Source organism: Dunckerocampus dactyliophorus, chromosome 5 (genome assembly GCF_027744805.1).
Source record: "Dunckerocampus dactyliophorus isolate RoL2022-P2 chromosome 5, RoL_Ddac_1.1, whole genome shotgun sequence".
NCBI lineage: Eukaryota > Metazoa > Chordata > Actinopteri > Syngnathiformes > Syngnathidae > Dunckerocampus > Dunckerocampus dactyliophorus.
In genome coordinates, this window is record NC_072823.1 from 1787914 (window position 1) to 1806379 (window position 18466).

The following is an 18466-nucleotide window of genomic DNA, read 5'->3' on the forward strand; positions in this document are numbered from 1 at the left end:
GCGGCCGACAGTCCGGGCTTATACTGTATATGCGTGAAATTGAACAGGATGACTCAAGGATGTTGAAGAAAAACCGAGCATCTGACCGCAGTTCAGACACAAAGACCTTTTGTCTGAACCTCCTGTTCCATCAAGGACGTGCTTAACTTATCATGCTTTGTCTTTTATTGTGTACTGTAGTCTTTACCATAGCACATTGCAGCGGTAGCCCCCCCACCTTTTAGTTGCAATGTGCCCCATGTAACTAGGAAACTCCCTAAGGAAATAAAAAGCCAGGAGACGGAGAGTGTCTTCAGAGCAGCAGAAGGTTGTATGCTGAGTACATTTCTTTCATTCTCCTCACGAGTAAAAAGGCCATACTTGTCCTTTCTCCAGTCTTTGTTTTATGAATGTCTTAGGTTGTTTGAACCTGACAGAACGGGTAACAGCCAATGCAAATATAAAAACTGTCAACAGGTGAGCAAATTTGACTTGATTCCAAAAGCCAGTGCAGTGCCTTATTAGGCTTTATTTGGTCCTCATGTCAGGTGTACATTATGCACATAACAGTACATTACATTATCTACAAGACACTGTCCACAAATAAGTTTCCACTGAACTCAATTGTTTTACTTGGTTACCCAGTGACTCAAAAGTCCAACTGTGAACTACTACAGTTTTAAGAATTTCATGTGTTCCCCAAACAATTATTAAATAGACAACAAATTCAATGAAATTACAAATGTTGATCGTCTTTCTGCCTGCATTTCCTCTTTCTTCCTCGAAAAACTTCAGATGGGAGTTGCTGCTAGATTTCCCGGTAGAGCATCACCGCAAGGAACATGGCAGAGACCTGAAAATAAAACATTTCACATTTCAACAACCACAGTGCCAGGAGGTGGTGATCTTTCCATACAAAATACTATTCTGCTTTCACCCTGAAGCCAACATTTGAGGTTCAATGCCATTCAAAATAGTAAGAAAAAGCATGTTCAAACAAAAGCTCTCCATACCTCAACTGTCAGTACCACAATGAACAGCGCTGCAGCAAGAAAGGGGTATGTCTCATAGTCGGAAAGGACTTTTTCATAACAGCCCTGTGGAAACAGTGAATGCCAACTAAGACAGGTTGTAGCTGCAAAGATTAAGCTCTGGCTCAATCACGTCTTGTTTTTTTAAGAATTGTAATTTATTTACGGTAATCTCTCATTTATCCCAGTTAACTGGTTCCAGAACCCACCGGGATAAGTGCAGTTGCCGCTGTACGATGAGATGATGGACTTACTGGATGGAGGAAGCATCTTGGGCATTTAAAAAAAAAGGGGGGGGGCTCCATCAAAAATATGATTTGACACTATGCAACCTTCAGCAGCCTTCTAGTTTTTGAGATACGAAATGCACAAGACAAACGCTGCCCCCACGCAATGAGTCAGTTTACTCCCATCGCAAACTTTGGGGCGTACTGATGCTTTGTGCCATCTACAGTGTGCCTTTTATCGCTCACCATCTTCAAGCTACAACTCTTTGAATTCATAATGTCAAAACTGATAAAAACTCTGGCGCCTACAGGGTTAATACTGTACCTCACTTTCCAAAATTCCAGACATTCCAGAAAATGGAAGACCTTTTTCAGGCCTGGAAAAGCAAAGTTGTATTTACAACTTTTTTAAAAAGGTACCTGCAGGGACACTACTTCAAGTTGATCCTGAATTCACCAGAAATAATGGAAAAGCAGTCATGTGGTCATACTGGATGTCATCTATTACCTCCATGGAAAGTCTTTTAAATATGAAATCACAACATACCACCAACTGAAAATCTTTGGCGACATTGTGTTCTTTGTTGAATGTCTTGCAAACTTCTTTCTCTTTTTCGACCTGCATCACCGTGCAGCAGATATGCTCTTTGACTGATGGATCTGAACTGTCAGTTTCTTCTAAAGTTGTATTCTTCAAATCTTCTAGGCCGTCCACTCCACAGCACTCAAACTGAAATGAGCAGAAATGAACAAGAGATCCTATTATTGCAGTGTCAGGGTTCATTTTTTAGTTTGTGCACATTTTTATTACGATTCTTCAGTCTTTATATGTCTTGACGACAATGACAAAAACAAATGTTCTGGTGGCCACCGATTCTGGTCAATAATGCCATGCTTTTCTTTCCAATTACACGTCGACATAAACGGCGCTTTCAGCTTGGTAATGGCCACAAGAGTAGCACGTGTTTTCCCAAGGGATTATTGTGCCTGTGTAGAATACGACATTTCATTGACGTCCGAGTCTTTCGAATGCTTCATATTGGTATTAGTTCACTGAGCCATTTTTAGGCTTATCCCATTTGGGTCTCACATTTGACGTCCAACTCAAGCGGTCCAACCGACCTTGTATGTGGATGTCAGCCTGCATGGTAGACTTGGACTTGGACCAAGCCGCCACAAACACTGGGACTGGTGTACAAACATTTGCCTCTGAAGTGTAAGGACTTACCTCAACCATGACGCTCTTCCAATGATCTTTAGGAGTTACTTCACTGTTTCCCTCATTTCCCTTTAACTGTACAGCGGGTTGAGGGCCTGGAGTCTTGTTTTCATATGCTTCATACAGTTGGTCATGGAAGGCTTTCTTTTGGAGCTAAAACAGGCAAGAGCACATGAAAGAAGTTTATGCCAACCACAATCACAGAAAAAGAACTTTGGATACCAGATCTTACTTTTGCACGGTTTGCAAAGACCACGATGAGACAAAGCAGCTGCAGTATGAAGATGAAGCCGACGGCCATGAAGAACTGTAAAAAGTCAGCAGCAGGAACAAAAAAAAACATCAGTAAAAATCAAATTCTCAACATCAACAGAGGTAAGCCGCCAAGTCGCCACAGTCTCCAGGTGCACAGTCTACTCTGCAAATCACAAATTCCTTCAACAAATTATGTTAATATTTTATCTTAGCTAGCACCTCTCAATGTCAATGTGACAGTAATAATTACATCTAGCCTCGCCTCCAGCCGCCAACTTTGATCTTGTAGTTAGAACTATTTGTTTATTTATCACACATCCGTCTTCCATCACACGTTCTGACACAGGTGAGTGACGGGTCCGAATGAGGCTCATTTCATGAAGACACATTTCCGTTTTGAGATCCACCCCGGTGACATTGCGCCTCGAGGCTGCGTGGATCTCCACTGCTGTTTTCAGCGGGCGCTTAGATTTGACGCTGGTCGCGATTGAGAAAATACATCGCCAAGAGGGTTTGGCGGAGGGGGGCAGGGCATCAGCCTCGCCAAGGAGCGCTGACACGCACAGCAGTGATGACACAGACCTCCGTGTCAAGATACAAGAGAATTGCGCAAATTCACTCTGCCGACACGTTTGTCTTTCATTCAAAACAAATATCGATATTTTAAAAATGTTGATATCGCCCAGCCCTGCACTCATATTACATGCTGCTTGTTCTCACTAGCGTCGCAGGGGGATGCTGGACCAAACTGAAAGGAGGAGGACAGGAAGTGACGTCAGGCGTTCAGAGTCCAGTTCCAGCTTTGCGCGGCTAATGGTCGCAAACGTAGCAGGTGTTTTTGTACATCTTGAGATTCTTATGAACGCCTTATATGGTATTTGAGTTTATTGAGCCATTTGTATGCTTGCATGTGCATTTTATGCATTTGCTAAAATATGCATTTTTTCTCATGCAGTTCAGACTTGCACGTGTGTGGAAGAACAACCTTTCAACCTCAATCGTGGTTCAGTTTTGACAGTGCAGCCCAAGTATTGTGTGCACGTGCAGACGGCAGCATGTTCAATGTTGTCATCCACAAAACAAACATTTCTAATACTGCAGGTCTCTTGAAAAGAATCAAACCTACATGAAAAGCTGCAACATTTTGGTGACTTGGTAGAAAAGACCGCTACTAAGGGATGAGTGTGCTGTCTTCATCGGAGAGCATGTGCACCTCGTGTCTCCCATCTGCTCCCACACAAGTCAAAACCTAAACATGTGACAATATCATCATTGACTCACAAAGCTGAGCAAGAACTGCTTTTGACGGATGGCTGCAAAGCATCCCAGGAGGCCCACAAGGAAGACCACGACACTCAAAATCATGGCGCAGTTGACGGTAGCTCTCACCAAGGAGTTGCCCATCAAGACTTGTCCGATCGGATCATTTTCCAACAAGATCCACACTGACACTGCTATCATGAAAGCACCGATCAGCTGACAAATGAAAGATGAGTTAGATGAGACATGACTTGGACAATATTGCACTTAGCACATGGCTACGAAGGAAGAGAATGACGTTCCACCCTGTAGGAACCGCCCACCTCTGTAATGATAGCATTAGCATATTCTATCAGGGTTTACAACATACTTACACACACAAACACTATCAGTCTTCTTTGGAGCTATCAGGTGCGACAACTCCTTGAATAATTACAGTACCTCGATTACAAAAAGTAATCGAGGATTTTTTTCTGCCTCAAATTATTTCTTACATCACTCAGGCAAAGACAAAGAAGGAAGCTAATGTTTGAAGGCATGGGACGATGTAGCTTACTAACATGTTAGCCGTGTGGAGGACTACCTTTCTCTTGCGGAGGACAATTAAGTCAAGAGTTTGGCTTGTCCAAATAATGTGTGTTCAAAAGAGTAACACACTTGCGTCATGAAAATGCCCTTCTCAAAAAAAAAAATCAGACCTCACAAAACACTTGGCGCTATTCCTGCCGTATCCCTGCACTGTCGTCTGTGCATTCACGTGTGTGGGATGAACACTCGCGGTAATGCCACTCTTCCGCAACCATCTTGTTTTCGGACGTGTTCCACAGTGGACGATGCTTCATGAATGCTCAGGCGACAGCGCGCAGGAATACGGCGGCAGGCATACGTAACGCCAAGCCATTTGCGAGGTGTGGTTATTTTGAGTACCGTAAATCACGGTGTATAAACTGCACCCGTGTATTAACCGCACCCCCATTTTCAGGCTCACGGTGAGGAAAAAAAAAAAGTTGAGTTCATAAATGCTTGCCAACTCTTTCATCTCAAATCAACATGCGTAAAGGTACGAAGCAATTTCAAAAAGAAGAAGTCCATCAATTCATCTGCAATGGAATTACATAATGTTGCATTGCTTCAGTGTGAATTTGAATAAACTCCAACGTTTATTCAAGCACACCCAAACATTTTCAGCAACTGTACAGCAGAGGGCGCTAAAGCCAAAGCAACTGCCTGACCCACAGACGGCTTTCCAAATGCGCTTGTGGTCAATGTCTCCCGGTATTTATAGCCAAATTCTAGCCTAGCGGACCCAAGCGTCCACGAACTTGCGTCTAGCAAGAGCCGTGATGAACTTTGCCGTGGCGGAAAATTGGCTGCTCGTAATATTTTGTGCAGCTCAAAACTTTCGGAGCGGGAGGAGGGACCATCAGCGGTGGCCGAGCGGATACGGCGTTGCCTTAACGGGGTCCAACTTCTGTTAAACGGTGGTGAACGAGCGGTGATTCATTTTTTTTTTTACCGCTCCAGGAACGCTACAGCAAAGTTCAGGCGGTGTGACCCGGCTTGTAGTACGAGTGATCTTCCGCTGAAGCGTTGTAGAAGCGTTGTCTGATATTTTTCAGTCCGAGTCTGGTCACAGACCTGTCATCGTGTATAAACCACACCCCGATTTTTTGCTTCTTAGAGGTGGAAAAAAAGGTCAACATAACGTAATAATGTGATGTCATTTCGTCTTCGTCATGATTAGGATTATTTCCCCTTTTGCACTAAATAGATGGATAAATTCGTCTCCAAAAGCACTCTATCACAGAGACCAGAGAAAATTCCACAATTTCAACTTTCTTGTAAATTTTCTTCTCGTAATTACAACTTTATTCCCATAATAGTTCCAATTTTCTGCAACCTAATTTTCCAAGAATTTCACTATTCATTGTTTTGTTTGTCACAATATGATGACTTTAAAAAATAGGGTGTTTTTCTTAATATTTCAGCTTTATGCTTTTATATTTTTCCTCATCATATTACGTTATTTTCGTAAATTACTCTATTTTCACTTTTGTTCTCGTAAAATTACTGCTGATGTTTCCATTTTTGCTGTGCTGTTGTGTTTTTTTTTACTTTTCTTGGTATATGATATTTTTACAACTTGTCGCGGGCCACAAATGGCCCCTGGGCCGCACACCCCCGGATTAACAGAATCAAGCACGGCCGGAATGAACTCACAGCCATGATGGCGCTGCAGATCATCAGGAAACGTTGGATGCAGTTTACACAGTCGGCCATTATGGATGCTGTCAATCGTGCTGAAGCCTCTCCTTGTGCCTGGGGAACAAATACCACACGTGCAGCTTAATGAATCCAAGCGTTCTCACGAAGGCATTCCGATGAGAACAGCAACAACACACACACGCACACACACACACACCTGCTAGTCCATCTGGTCTTGTTGTTTTACTGAGCAATCACTTAAACGTGCACACTTGGACTTCAATGTGAAGCTGCTGACCTCACTACTGTGACAGGTGATGTCATGTGACATGCTTCCCAGTCAGGTGGTCCGATTCCCTGATTCAACACTGCCTGTCTTGAGCACAGACGATGGCCCTTGGTTCAGAGGGAACTAAAGGGCTGACTATTTGGGAACATTTTAGAGATAAGCGCCCGGGGGACCAATGTAATGAGCAGCAGGGACCCTCTGCGCCCAGAAGGCATCCGTCTGACACAAGCGCACTTTCCCCTGGGGGCACTTGTAGTATCATGCAGCGGGGCAGCTTTCATTTCAGTCTCCGTAAAAAGACAGAAACATTTTTTAATGGGGATAAACAGTCCATAACGATGTTATGCTTCATTCCCTTTACAGTGCTGGTCCTCATTAGGGCCACAGCTGCACTGGAGCCTATCCCCGCTGACTTTGGGCGGTGATGCCAAACGCCGTCTCTTTAAAATGAACATCAGGAGCCAGTTTGCGTCGTTTGAAGCAAATGTTTTTTTCTTCATCTTTTTTCTGTCAAAGGCGAATGCCATTGGTCAAGATGTGCGGCGGGGTGTGTCCACACTGGGCAGGGGAGGGGCAGGGTTAAATAGAGACCCTCTATATAGAGAGTTGCGACATGACAGTTGAAAAAATACGGTCACGTGACTCGTGGAGCCATCTTGGGGCCAAATTCGCATTTGCGTTCACCTTTTCTTTACAGTATTCTTGGGTGTATTATTGTTTATTCCCCCAAAAATACCGGGTTGTTGTGCATTTGGATGCACAAATAGACATGAGAAGGGTTTCAAGCTGTACAGATTCCCTTCAGATGTCAACAGACGGACAATTTGGGAAAATAAAATCAACCGTTTGGGCTGGAAGCCGAACTCGTCTTCAAAGCTGTGCGAGGTAGGCTCTGTATATGTTAACATGTTTAATGTCACAATGTTTGAAAAACTTGACACAGCCACCTGGAGCGATGTTACTAGGTTTAAGGCTGGGCTCGTTTTGAAGAGAGTGTGTTTAACCTAAATATTGTGTTCTACTTCATTGTTTTGATAGAAGTATAAAAACGAAAAAATAAAGCAGTCATGGATGCTCAGAGTTAAGAATGATCCTTGTGTAAATCACCTCTGGTTGCAAATAAAGTCATCCGTGATCTCCAGCAAACTTATAAAACTGCATTCATTTTGCAAAATCTGCACTTGTTTCGAGGTATAAATAATAATTAAATAATGAAGACATATACATATTCTCACCATTTTCAATGTTTAAATATTGGGGCTTTTATATCTCTGTCATTTATTTTCATTCTCCTATCATGAGGTGAACATGGTCATATTTTGACTCTTATAAATCTCAATGTTTTAACAATAATGGCAAAAATACCATATTACACATTGTTTTATAATTATTCATAGATCTATATTTTCCAGACATTTTGCATGCGTCCCTTTGTGCAGAGACATTGCAATTTACATGCATTGTCGTACTGTTCGCGCAAACCGAGCGCTTGAATTGGCCCCAACATGGCGGCGTAATCTCAGTTGTCGTAACTATATAGAGGGACTCTAGGGTTAAACACACTGTGGTGCTCTGAGAGCAAACTTTTTTTACATGAGTGGTAATAATAAATTTAAGGACAAAACAATCTGGGGAGCCAAAAGAGCCGGCTCGTTTTCGTGAGCGGAGCCAAAACAACCGGCTCTCTAAAGAGAGGGGAATTTTCCATCACTGCAGTTGACTGACGTACAGTGCTATTACTTCCCTGAATCAGCCATACTTACAAACTTCTTGTCCAAAACCTTCTCAGCAAAGGTGTAATTGATGTTTTCAGTAAGTCCAACACTATTGGCACAGCTACAGAAAATGCTTTTAGGCTAAGCAAGAAGTAATTTTGCGCAGCAGACGAACTCCACAACGTACTTGCTAGCTACGGGTGCTCAAGGCGGGAGGTCCCCCAAGACGTGTAGCGTAACGTTGGCATTTATGCTCACCTTGGTCGCCTTCGGGGCACAAAGAAACGTCCCAGGTGTGTGGAAAACATAGCACCTTCATCCAGGTGACTGTAAAAGCAGGCGTGTTATTTCGTTGGTCGAACGTAGCCAACACGACCAAGACGCGTGTACGTCCAGAGTTCGAACGTGGCGGGACGCGCTTGTGACGTCACCACAACGCCTGCTTTGTTAGTTTTTTTTGTGCGTGTGACGTTCAAATTTGTCAACGAATAAATAATAATCTTAAGGAAGTCACCAATATTGTTCATTCAATTCATTCATTCAATGTGTGCCAATAATAAGTCATTTTTGACGCTGTCAGAGGTATTATTATATGTTCATGTTAAGCATTGGGGATCGCTTACATCAGGGGTGTCCAAAGTACGGCCCCGGGGCCATTTGCGGCCCATGGCTGTGATTTTATCGGCCCGCTGCACAGTCTAAAAATGAAATTTAACAAGGAAACTGAAAAAAAAAACAACAGCAGCAGCAAAAATGAGAAAATCAAGCAAAAGTAAAAAAAATTAAGAAAAGAGTTGTCATAATTTCTCAAGAAGTATTATTTTTTTAGGTAATAGTATGAGGAAAAATGTCGTTGAAATATTTTGGAAACTTAGGTTGGGGGAAAATGTATAACATGGGAATAAAGTCAAAATATCAGGAGAAAAGCAGCTGAAATATTTGGAAAATTATACCAAAAAAAATAAAAATAAACAGCAGAAATTTTACCAGAGTAAAGTGAAAATATTGCGAGGAAAAAAATCAATTTCTAATTTGAAAAAATCTGAGAATGTACTTATGTCAGTAACAATGTTGAAATAAAGAAAAAATACATTATTTTTCTAAAAGCTAACAAGTTATAATTGTGATAAGAAAATTAACAAGAGGAAAGCTGAAATGAAACAGTTGGAAAAATTAAAAAATCAGCAGAAATGGAGAAAACATCTGTAATTTTAGGGGAATAAAGTCAAACTATGAGTCATATTCGAGTGAAGAACAGAAGTGGCAATTTTACAAGAATAAACTCGTATTGTTATAGAAAAAATGTCATTTCTAGTAGCTTTCACCTACATTACAGATATATGACAAAGATGCAATGCAGTTTTTTCTTGAGCTACATTTAGCTTCTTAGCATATCTCAATGTGTTGTTTTCCTAAATATCAAAGTGGCCCCTTGCATCCTTTCCTTTTTCACTCTGTGGCCCTCGCTGGAAAAAGTTTGGACACCCCTGGTTTACTGTACATGTTCTCCAATACCGGTGCCAACAGTGATGATGCCCAAACCGGTACTTCAAATATTGAAAACAGTGCGTCTGTGTAGGCTCTCAGTCGTACAGGAGCACGACTCTTCGGATGAGGAGCGAAACGTCCGACACTTTCTTCACAGAAGTACAGATGACCTCTCAAGAAGCCTTTCCCTCTATTGAAAACAGTGTCTTTTATTTTCATGAAATGTTGTACGTTGAGGAGAATAGTCATTTACTGTACGTCCTTCAATATTATAAATCTATGACAAAGTTCAGGACCGCATTGAAAAAAAAATCTGCCATAAATTTACGAGAAAAAAACCTCAAGAGAATTAATTGTATTTTTTTTTAATAAAGTTGGAATTTATGAGAACAAAAGTTTGAGAATAACGTTTCTCGGTGTCATGTGTGTGAGAGGGAAAATAGAGCACAGCACTTCAGGAAGGAAGGAAACTTTCCCCTTGCTTCAGACAAGCTTTTATTTACAACAGGGCAGCAAAACAGAGCAGTTGAGCACAAACAGATTAGAATGGTTTAGCATTACGTCACTTCTGCCTTCCTTACCCTGCCCCCTCCACACGCCCAAACTCAAAGGTCACATAGGTTTCGGTTTGGTTTTGATTTGGTTGAATGTATTTCAAACATGCATACAGCATGCATTGAATGCTTCATGTTACAAGTCTCAATTTCACATGTCCGAAAAGGAGTAGGGAGAAGCAGAGTTGATTTAATCCTACCCCCTCTTCGTATCATATCAATTGCTAACACATACACATGTATACACACAAACACACACATACATGTACAAACACACTTCAGCTTCATTTGTTTGTCTTGTAGGGCGTGTCCTCCATTATGCTTATTGTCATAGTAATATGATCTTTAATGTGCATCCAGATCGCTGATATCTTGGACAACAAGCACTCTTGCAACTCCTGGACCTCCTTTTAGTTTGATGAAGATTTTACCGTTGGTGATCCAACTGCTTTGTATCTCTCCCTGCTTCCTCAAATGTTGGCCACACAGTCACAGTCTGGAAAGGGGAAGACCTGGGTTGGATTCTCCCTTGGGCATTTCTGTGTGGAGTTTGCATGTTCTCCCCGTGTGTGTGTGGGTTTTCTCCGGGTACTCCGGTTTCCTCCCAACTCTTTGAGAGCAGTGCACAAGGCAGCGTTGTCTTCCAATGATGCCCTGATATCATCCTGCAGAACCTTAACATCCTTGCATAATGCTGTATTTTCTGACCCTTTATCCCCATTGCTGTTTGCCATGTACATACAACTATTGGCATTGGCAATAAGACAAAATGACAATTTAAAAGGGGATTCAAATTGAAAGTGGGGTACATAAATTAGCACTGTATGCAGTACAGTACTGTATGTAAGCCTGACCAATGTCTACCTTTACTCATGGACACTATTAGAGAATATAGTAAATGGTCTTTCACTTGTATAGCGCTTGCACACAACGAACACAAACACAACACAAACCTTGCGTCATGCTGCGGGGTAGGATTCAGCTCAGGCTTTTCCCACGGGCTCATCTGAGGATGCACCGCTGCTGGGAGTTTCCAAGTATGTGAGATCACAGTGAACAAGTGCAAATTGTGTCCAAAGTGTCAGTATTTAGTGTGAGCACCACAGTTAGCTAGCACTGCCTTAATCCTCTTGGGTATGGAATTCACCAGAGCTGCAGGGACTGTTACTGGAATCTGAGAATGAACCGCAGCACCACCGCCCCGCAGCTGCACTCATGCAGCACCAGACCATGACAACCGGAGGCAAGACACAAGTTGTATTGGTACTCGCTTGTGTTGCCAGCTATTTAGACAATTTTGGCTGTTTATTTATTGTTATGACTACTCCAAAGTGTATCCAAAATTTATTTGGATAATGTACTTTAAAATGATATGCTGTCATGAAATCAAATCAAATTTTGTGGCTTTACTCTATCACAGTTTTTCAAAAATAATAGTTCATGTTACAACGGACAATTCCACATGTCCGAAAAGCAGAGCTTATTTAATCTACCTCCTCTCCCCCGCACATCAATTGCTAATACATGTGTTCACTTCCTGTATTCAACATGTTCCATTTACTAACTCTGAAATAACGCAAGGGAATGATTCAGGATGTACACCAATGTGTAGAATCTTGGCCTGTGAAATATTGAATATCATACAATATGAAATATCTGCGCTGATGAAAGCAGATATGGATGAAGCTGTGTGGCGCAATCTTGAGGAGGTAAAAGCCTTATCTTATCTTATTTAAATTTCCGGTCTCCCAAGCTTCCATAACTACATAGCTACTGCAAGCAGGAATCGTGTAATCATGTATGGCCTAGTCATCCTGGCAGAATGACCAAGAATGACCCGCCCACAGCTTTTGCATTTGTCATTACCGAATGCAATGACAAAAAGCAAATGGAAAAGACAAACACAAAACAGGAAAAGCGAAAGCAAATTGGAAAAAACTAAGATAACACAGAAAAACAATGACAAAATGGGAAAAGAACATGACTACATTCGTATATTTCTTAAATTATTGATTGTATTTGTAATTCCAAACGTGTTTCCTTTTAATTTTGGCACACCTGTGATTCCATACGCTACGTCATAGATGTGCTAGCCCACTGCTTCAATACGTCCACGTCGCCGCCATATTGAATGTGTCACGGCTGCGCTGTAAATGAACACAAGTAAATGTACGTACGTCCATAAGTAATGAAAGTAAGATCCTGTTCCCCAAGTATGTCAGTTCGTGTGTGAACGTACAAACGAGAGGCATTCGCCTAAATTTCTTTGTAGAAAGGCGCTTTACGAAAGTAAGCGGATTCATTTACAGACCATCCTTGACACATCCAACATGGCGGCGTCTGTACATGTCTATGCGTTACACCTTCCTGCGTTACCTTTTGGTAGTGGTCTGAGGCATTGCGCACTGACGCGCTCCAGGCTAGTGTGTGATGAAGGTAGTTGCTAGCTGGCTCGTAGCTAGCCGGTGTGGTGTGGCAAAGTGTTAAGACGTCAGTAACATAGTTAGATCTGCGTAACAATGTTAATAACAATAATAGTAATAACAATATCACTGTAGCTTGGTTAATATGCACATCACATTCTCAATCTCTTATATTTGTCTCCTGCTGTATCCCTGCGCTTCTTCCACTGTGGAACACACACAAACAAGATGGCCACCGTGCTCTGTCGCGGTTGAAGTTGTAAGCGTCTTAGTCACAAGCACAAGAATGGACAGGCGACAGTACGCAGGGATACGGCGGGAGACAAATATAACGCAGAGCGATTTGTGAGGTCAGATTTTTTTCGAGGAGGCATTTTTGTGATGCAAATGTATTCTTCTTTTGATCACATATTGCTTCGAGAAGCCAAACTCCTTACTCGTGAAACACCAGCGACTGCCTGGAATCACATTCTTCATCACCGAAATCCGACCAGAACTGGACTTAGGAGACCACATGGGGGGAGAGTCGCTGTTGATGAACTACACCGCTGATGGGGACGTCGTATAACTTCATGTCAAAGAATGCCAACTATCCCTTTAAGTCAGCAGAATATTTCAAAGGAAAAATGAAACAAAACAGACAAACGTAATTGGATTCATGTTTAATACTGGTTTTCTGAAAGAAGAAAAACACATGAAAAAAAAACAATGGCATACTTTTTCTTTACCATCATGAAAAACATATCAAAGACAATAAAAAAAAGCCTTCATCTCTCATTAAGTTAAGGGCAAAACAACAAAGTACACTTTTTCATGTCCATGTTCCTGCATAATAAATGTGTTGGGAAATGGAATGAGACACATAGAATAACATACATAACTTAACATGCTTAGCATGGCTTGTTTGAAATTACATGAAAAACTGAGACGACGGGATTTCTCTCATCGTTGTACCAAACATGGATTTACCAAAAATAAACCAGGCAGAGCAAGGAAATTCAATTTTGGGCACACATTTGACAGTTACATTGCATATGTTGCCGTTTTTGTCTGTGCCGGCAGCTTGAAATGATGTTGGTTGGATTACTCTCACAACAAGCGCTTGGATAGATGATGTGACAATGCTGTCATCCTTTCGCAAAGTCATATATACACAACAAAAATGAATACGGGCATCTCCATGTCCCGCACACCAGTCAGACGCATCAAAAGACAGGAGGAGAAGGTGGGCGTAATAAACAGAAGGGCCCCTGGGTACGAGGAACTGGTGATGGAAGCCAAAAAGCTCCACCACAGCAGCCCTGCCTGAGTCCCCCCACCCCCCACCCTGTGCAGCAGGAATGGCAGCGGCACACACGCCCACTCTCTATCTTCTCATCTCCCACACATCGTGGCGCCCCTGAGGCGAGGAAAGGCCCCCGGCGTCCCTCTTCTACTCTGTTCAGCGCTTCGTTGAGGTCAGCGGAAGACAACACAAAGAATCTTACTCCTAAATTCTCACTTGTCAAATATAAAACCATAAAAGCAAACCCCAAAAAATCATAGTCCCCTTTAAAAATACTAATATAATAAAAATAATAATTACAAAAAGACAACAATGGTATGGTAACTTGCGAATTATGTCCAACAAGTGTGTCAAACTTGATGTGTGTGTTTGAGAGCGTGAGAAAACTGCACGGCTGTCAAGATGGGAGACAGCCGCCCATGTGTGTCTGTGTGTATGTAAGAATGCAAGAAAGGGAGCCACAGAGGGAAGGAGTCCATCTGCGTGTGTGTATATGTGAGTGGGTGACACGTCATTAGTACTTAGGTACTTTGCTGTAATCCTCCTGAACCACACTCTTGCACAGACACATGGAGAGGATCATTCCAAGAAGCTGCAGAAAAAACAACCATAAACCGCGTAGTTATTTGAATGCAGCAAGTACACTACATGTAAAGAAGGATGCACAGGACAGCAACAATGACGTTTCTTTTTGCTCAGGGACCAATTATTTTTACAACATGGATTGATCGTGGTCCAAACAGATTTGCTCAAGCTAAAAAAACAAAGCAATGAACAGTGAACACACCCTGATTATCACACACTTATTATCAGGGGCGGACCTACCATGAGGCAAACACAGCGCTACAGCAAGTACTTTCTGCCAGGCTTCCAGAATTTTGTCCCTTGTTTGAATATATTTAAATGGGTGTTTTTACATGCGGGTGTATTATTTCCCCTCGTAGGAGATTAATAAAGTTGACCTAAAGCTCCTTCAGCACCAGACTGTTACACCCACGGTGTAAGAAGGAGAGGTTCCGCAGGTCCTTCATACCGACCGCTGTCAGGCTCTACAACACCTGCACCACCTGAACCATGTTGTAGACACTATGCTTTCTTTACACTGTTCTCTTTACTTGTCTTGCTGCTGTAACAAGTAAATTTCCCCGCTGTGGGATAAATAAAGTACATACAATACAATAAACAAAACATTTTTTGAATCAATTCATTTCCCCCCAACACATCAGGCCCAATTATTGATCATTGATAAATACGTGATAATACATGTCAAATCCACAACATACATGTACCAGGGGCGTGTCTTAGAATAGTCGACTATTTGACAATTCAATTCAAAACAGCAAGTCTGATTCGACGATCAATTTGGCTGTCAAATCATGTGAAACTGCCACGTGATCAAGATTGTACCATTCTAGCTACACGGGAGGTGGCCACGGCTGCTGCTGAGCATACATTTGAACAAAGACGTCTTTGTTTTTGTTACAAAAAGCCTATTTTGATTTTTAAAAAGCAGCCTAACATGTGCTGATAAGGAATTGTAAATGACGTGTGTTTACTAGAAGACCTACACTGATCACGCTTGAATAAAATTCACCCCCTTCAGTGGGCGCAATCCAAAAGGAGCTGAGGTCAACATTGACGGACTTACTGGCTTACAACGGCTCCTAAAAAATGATCCAAAGTGTGCAAGTATGTTGAAAAGATGAAAGATGACGTCATTTTACATCCCAACTGTGAATTTTAATGTAAGAAATGAGGCTGCTAACAGAGTTTTGGCAAGTTGTCTCAAACCATGTTGCTCCTCTTCTATGTACACTTTTCTGATGCGTGCCCACAGGGACTGTGTTTCGGCTTTGTTCGTCTTGCTCTCTGTGTCACGTAAATAAATGAAGGTACTGTTGTTGCACACCTACGATGTTAATCTGAGTAGCTATCCGCACGGAAATGTTTTCAGGTCAAAACAGCAAAGACTTTATGGTTTCAGCCTCTCGTCCACGCGGAAATGGTGTTCTGGGTGCCCTGGAACGCTATTTAAAAAAAAAAAAAAACTGCTTCCAGAGTAGGCAAATCTGAAAACGCCGGCTTGTCGTTTTTGTGTACACAGCCGAACCGCCGTTTTAGAAAAACGATGACGTCACCGACCCATCGCCGTCAGGTGACCGGAAGTGAGCTTTGACAACAAGCCAGCATAATATCTGAATATTTCAGCGGACACGACTCCCCCCCGGTCGATATTCTCCTGATACTTTGTTGTTTCATTCTCCAAAATGACTCATCGTAAGTCTCAATGAGCCTTGGAAAGCGGAAAACTTTCTCCTTCTATGGTTTTCAGTGTCACGTGGTTCCGTCTGCATTTCTGTTTACAGCGCCACATGTAGGTGTGCCTTGTGTAATACATCCTTTAGCCTGTCGCAAATGAGATGTGTTCATTTGTTAAGATCACCATGACCTCTATCCATTAGTCGAGTATGGACAAAATATAACTAGTGGAAGACAGCCCTACTTATGCCTTTATGCTTCACTGATAACGTTTTATCGCCAAGTCATGAGATTTTGCACTTTGGTCGGTGGTCCCTGAACGCACCATGGCTGTGTGCTGCAAAGCAGAGGTGAAACCTATATCAAAAACATTCTCTGACACTGTCACAGATGAATAAATCCATGTGTTTATCGATCATTATGGTAATGTAGCTGAATACATTTTATACAGTACTTTAAATGTATTCGTAAGTGCGTGAGGCATATTTAGGGCTTAAATCCGGATTGTGTTGCGAGTGAACATTGGCAGGAGGGTATGCAGGGGTGCGAGTGAGTCATTTGTCTTTAAAATTGTTATAAGTACACCTCTGCATAACATTGTATCTTTATTATCATTAAAGAAAACAAAAAGGGAAAAGAAAGAGCGGCAGTGCCACCTGCTGTAGTGGATTTGCAATTACACTTCAAATAATAGAAAACAGCATGTTTCCAGAGGTCCACAGTATTTGGGTAGGACTGCTTTAAGCAGAGTGAGCTGTCAACTTGCTGGCTTTATCTGATAAACCCTCTCAAATAGGAAAAATATTCAAATTTCTAGGATTAATCGCACATGGACCTGAAATGGGTCTGTGATGCTTTAGTTTCAAATAAAAACAAACAAAGTGTAACCACAGGAACCAGCCAGCTTGCCATTTGACTAAATATCAGTGCTTACCTTTTAAAGCAGCACACATAAATTATCCAAACAGGTGGACATTCTTTGACACAAGATTGCCTGTGATGAGGCCTGTCACGAGAACACATTTTTCTGGCCGATAACTGTGCTACAAATTATCGTCGATAATTGAGTTCATCGTCATTTTTTAGACCATATTTTTAGAAGTTATCTTTTTCACACTTCCTGCCGGAAGAAGACCATCTTCATATGTCACTCATCTGTGGGGTGGGTTGGGTGCTTAGATGGCTGATGAGGCCAATTTGAGCCCTGAAGGTTCGTGTGCAGATTTTCGATGGCACAAGACTTGCGTGATGTGCACTTTATCTTCATAATTTGGATGCGTTCGGCCTTGTAGGCTACTGCTCTTTTACTGATTGGGCAAGAGTCTCCCAGGAGTTGTGGTCAATACCAAAGTCTTTCAGAGAAGCTTTTAGGCTATCCTTAAAACACATTTTCTGGCCACCTTGCCACCTGGAGCATGCTCTAGTCTGCAATTCTCTGTACAGAATATTCTGTATGGGGAATATTTGATTAATCGATGTATCTGTCATCGTGGCAGGCCTACAGTAACTGTGCCGCAGGTATCCCTCTTCCTTGTACTCCATGACATGCATTCAGTGTGGAAGATGGGCAGAAAGACCCATACTCCCTCTTATGTGCAATGTGAGGCTGGACAGATGAGGTCAAAAGATGCTGCGATTCCGTGTAGATGAAATTGTGTACGTTGCAGCACAGCAGCACTTACAGGGACATCTCCCCGCTAGGATGCAGAGTACCGTAAATAAATTTAGAGGACCAACCAGATTTGTACACATATATGCTGCACATGTCCACATCATAAAACAGCATTTTGTGGCGCACAGGAGTCCGTGAGGACCACTCAGCTCTTTATTTGACAGGAGCCAATCATGAGCTATAAAAAAAAACTCACAACGAGCTTGTCAACCCATTGGAAATTGCATGGGGGTCATTACAGTCTGAGTCACGGTTTCATCTTACAAACAACATTAAACTCGTCACACAGCAACTTAACACTCAAAACGTACATCTCAGAAATATAAAAACATGTACCAATATGAGATGAAAAAGAAAACCTAAACATTTTAAAGTGTTCCTTAAATGCATTTAGTTTGAGCAAATCGTTTAATAATTTAAGGATAAGCAGCATACAATGCTGCCTCTGTCCACCAGAGGGAGCTTGCAGCGCCCCAACTAATGTGTTGCTCAGACGCAATGCATGATGAGAAAGTTTTTTCCTTCATTTCAAACTTGTATTGGTACACGTTAGTATATTTCTGAGGTATACCTTTTGAGGGTAAAGTTGCTGTGTAAGATGACAC

At 42.0% G+C, this 18466-nt stretch overlaps 2 protein-coding genes across 8 annotated transcripts in view; both read right to left on the reverse strand.

Moving 5' to 3' along the window:
• Positions 1-366: 366 nt before the first annotated feature.
• On the reverse strand, positions 367-8585 carry LOC129181476 (tetraspanin-18-like). 5 transcript variants are annotated; one of them, XM_054776728.1, is made up of 8 exons: positions 8439-8585; positions 6192-6290; positions 3993-4187; positions 2689-2763; positions 2466-2609; positions 1785-1967; positions 993-1076; positions 367-832 (listed from the first exon to the last, which is right to left on the reverse strand). In XM_054776728.1, the coding sequence occupies exons 2-8, from the start codon at positions 6249-6251 to the stop codon at positions 788-790; spliced, it is 786 nt and encodes a 261-aa protein (XP_054632703.1). In that variant the 5' UTR covers positions 6252-6290; positions 8439-8585; the 3' UTR covers positions 367-787. The 5 variants fall into 5 exon arrangements, with proteins under 5 accessions (XP_054632703.1, XP_054632708.1, XP_054632706.1 ...); XM_054776733.1 differs by lacking the exon at positions 3993-4187; XM_054776731.1 differs by lacking the exon at positions 993-1076.
• Positions 8586-13292: 4707 nt separating this feature from the next.
• The window catches only part of LOC129181960 (CD82 antigen-like), a 38355-nt gene continuing 33181 nt past the window's right edge, over positions 13293-18466 (reverse strand). For all 3 annotated transcript variants that reach the window (XM_054777778.1, XM_054777776.1, XM_054777777.1), the window contains exon 9: positions 13293-14522. In XM_054777778.1, the coding sequence (XP_054633753.1) occupies positions 14445-14522 (78 nt within the window). In that variant the 3' untranslated portion in view covers positions 13293-14444. The remainder of the gene's footprint in view (positions 14523-18466) is intronic.

Excerpts from the sequence above, each read along its gene's own strand:
- LOC129181476 (XM_054776728.1), bottom strand. The coding sequence starts at position 6,251 with ATGGCCGACTGTGTAAACTGCATCCAACGTTTCCTGATGATCTGCAGC. Across the intron at positions 4,188-6,191 it reads TCTGCAGCGCCATCATGGCT|CTGATCGGTGCTTTCATGAT; the intron begins GTGAGTTCATTC and ends TTCATTTGTCAG. Across the intron at positions 1,077-1,784 it reads CCAAAGATTTTCAGTTGGTG|GGCTGTTATGAAAAAGTCCT; the intron begins GTATGTTGTGAT and ends CTGTTTCCACAG.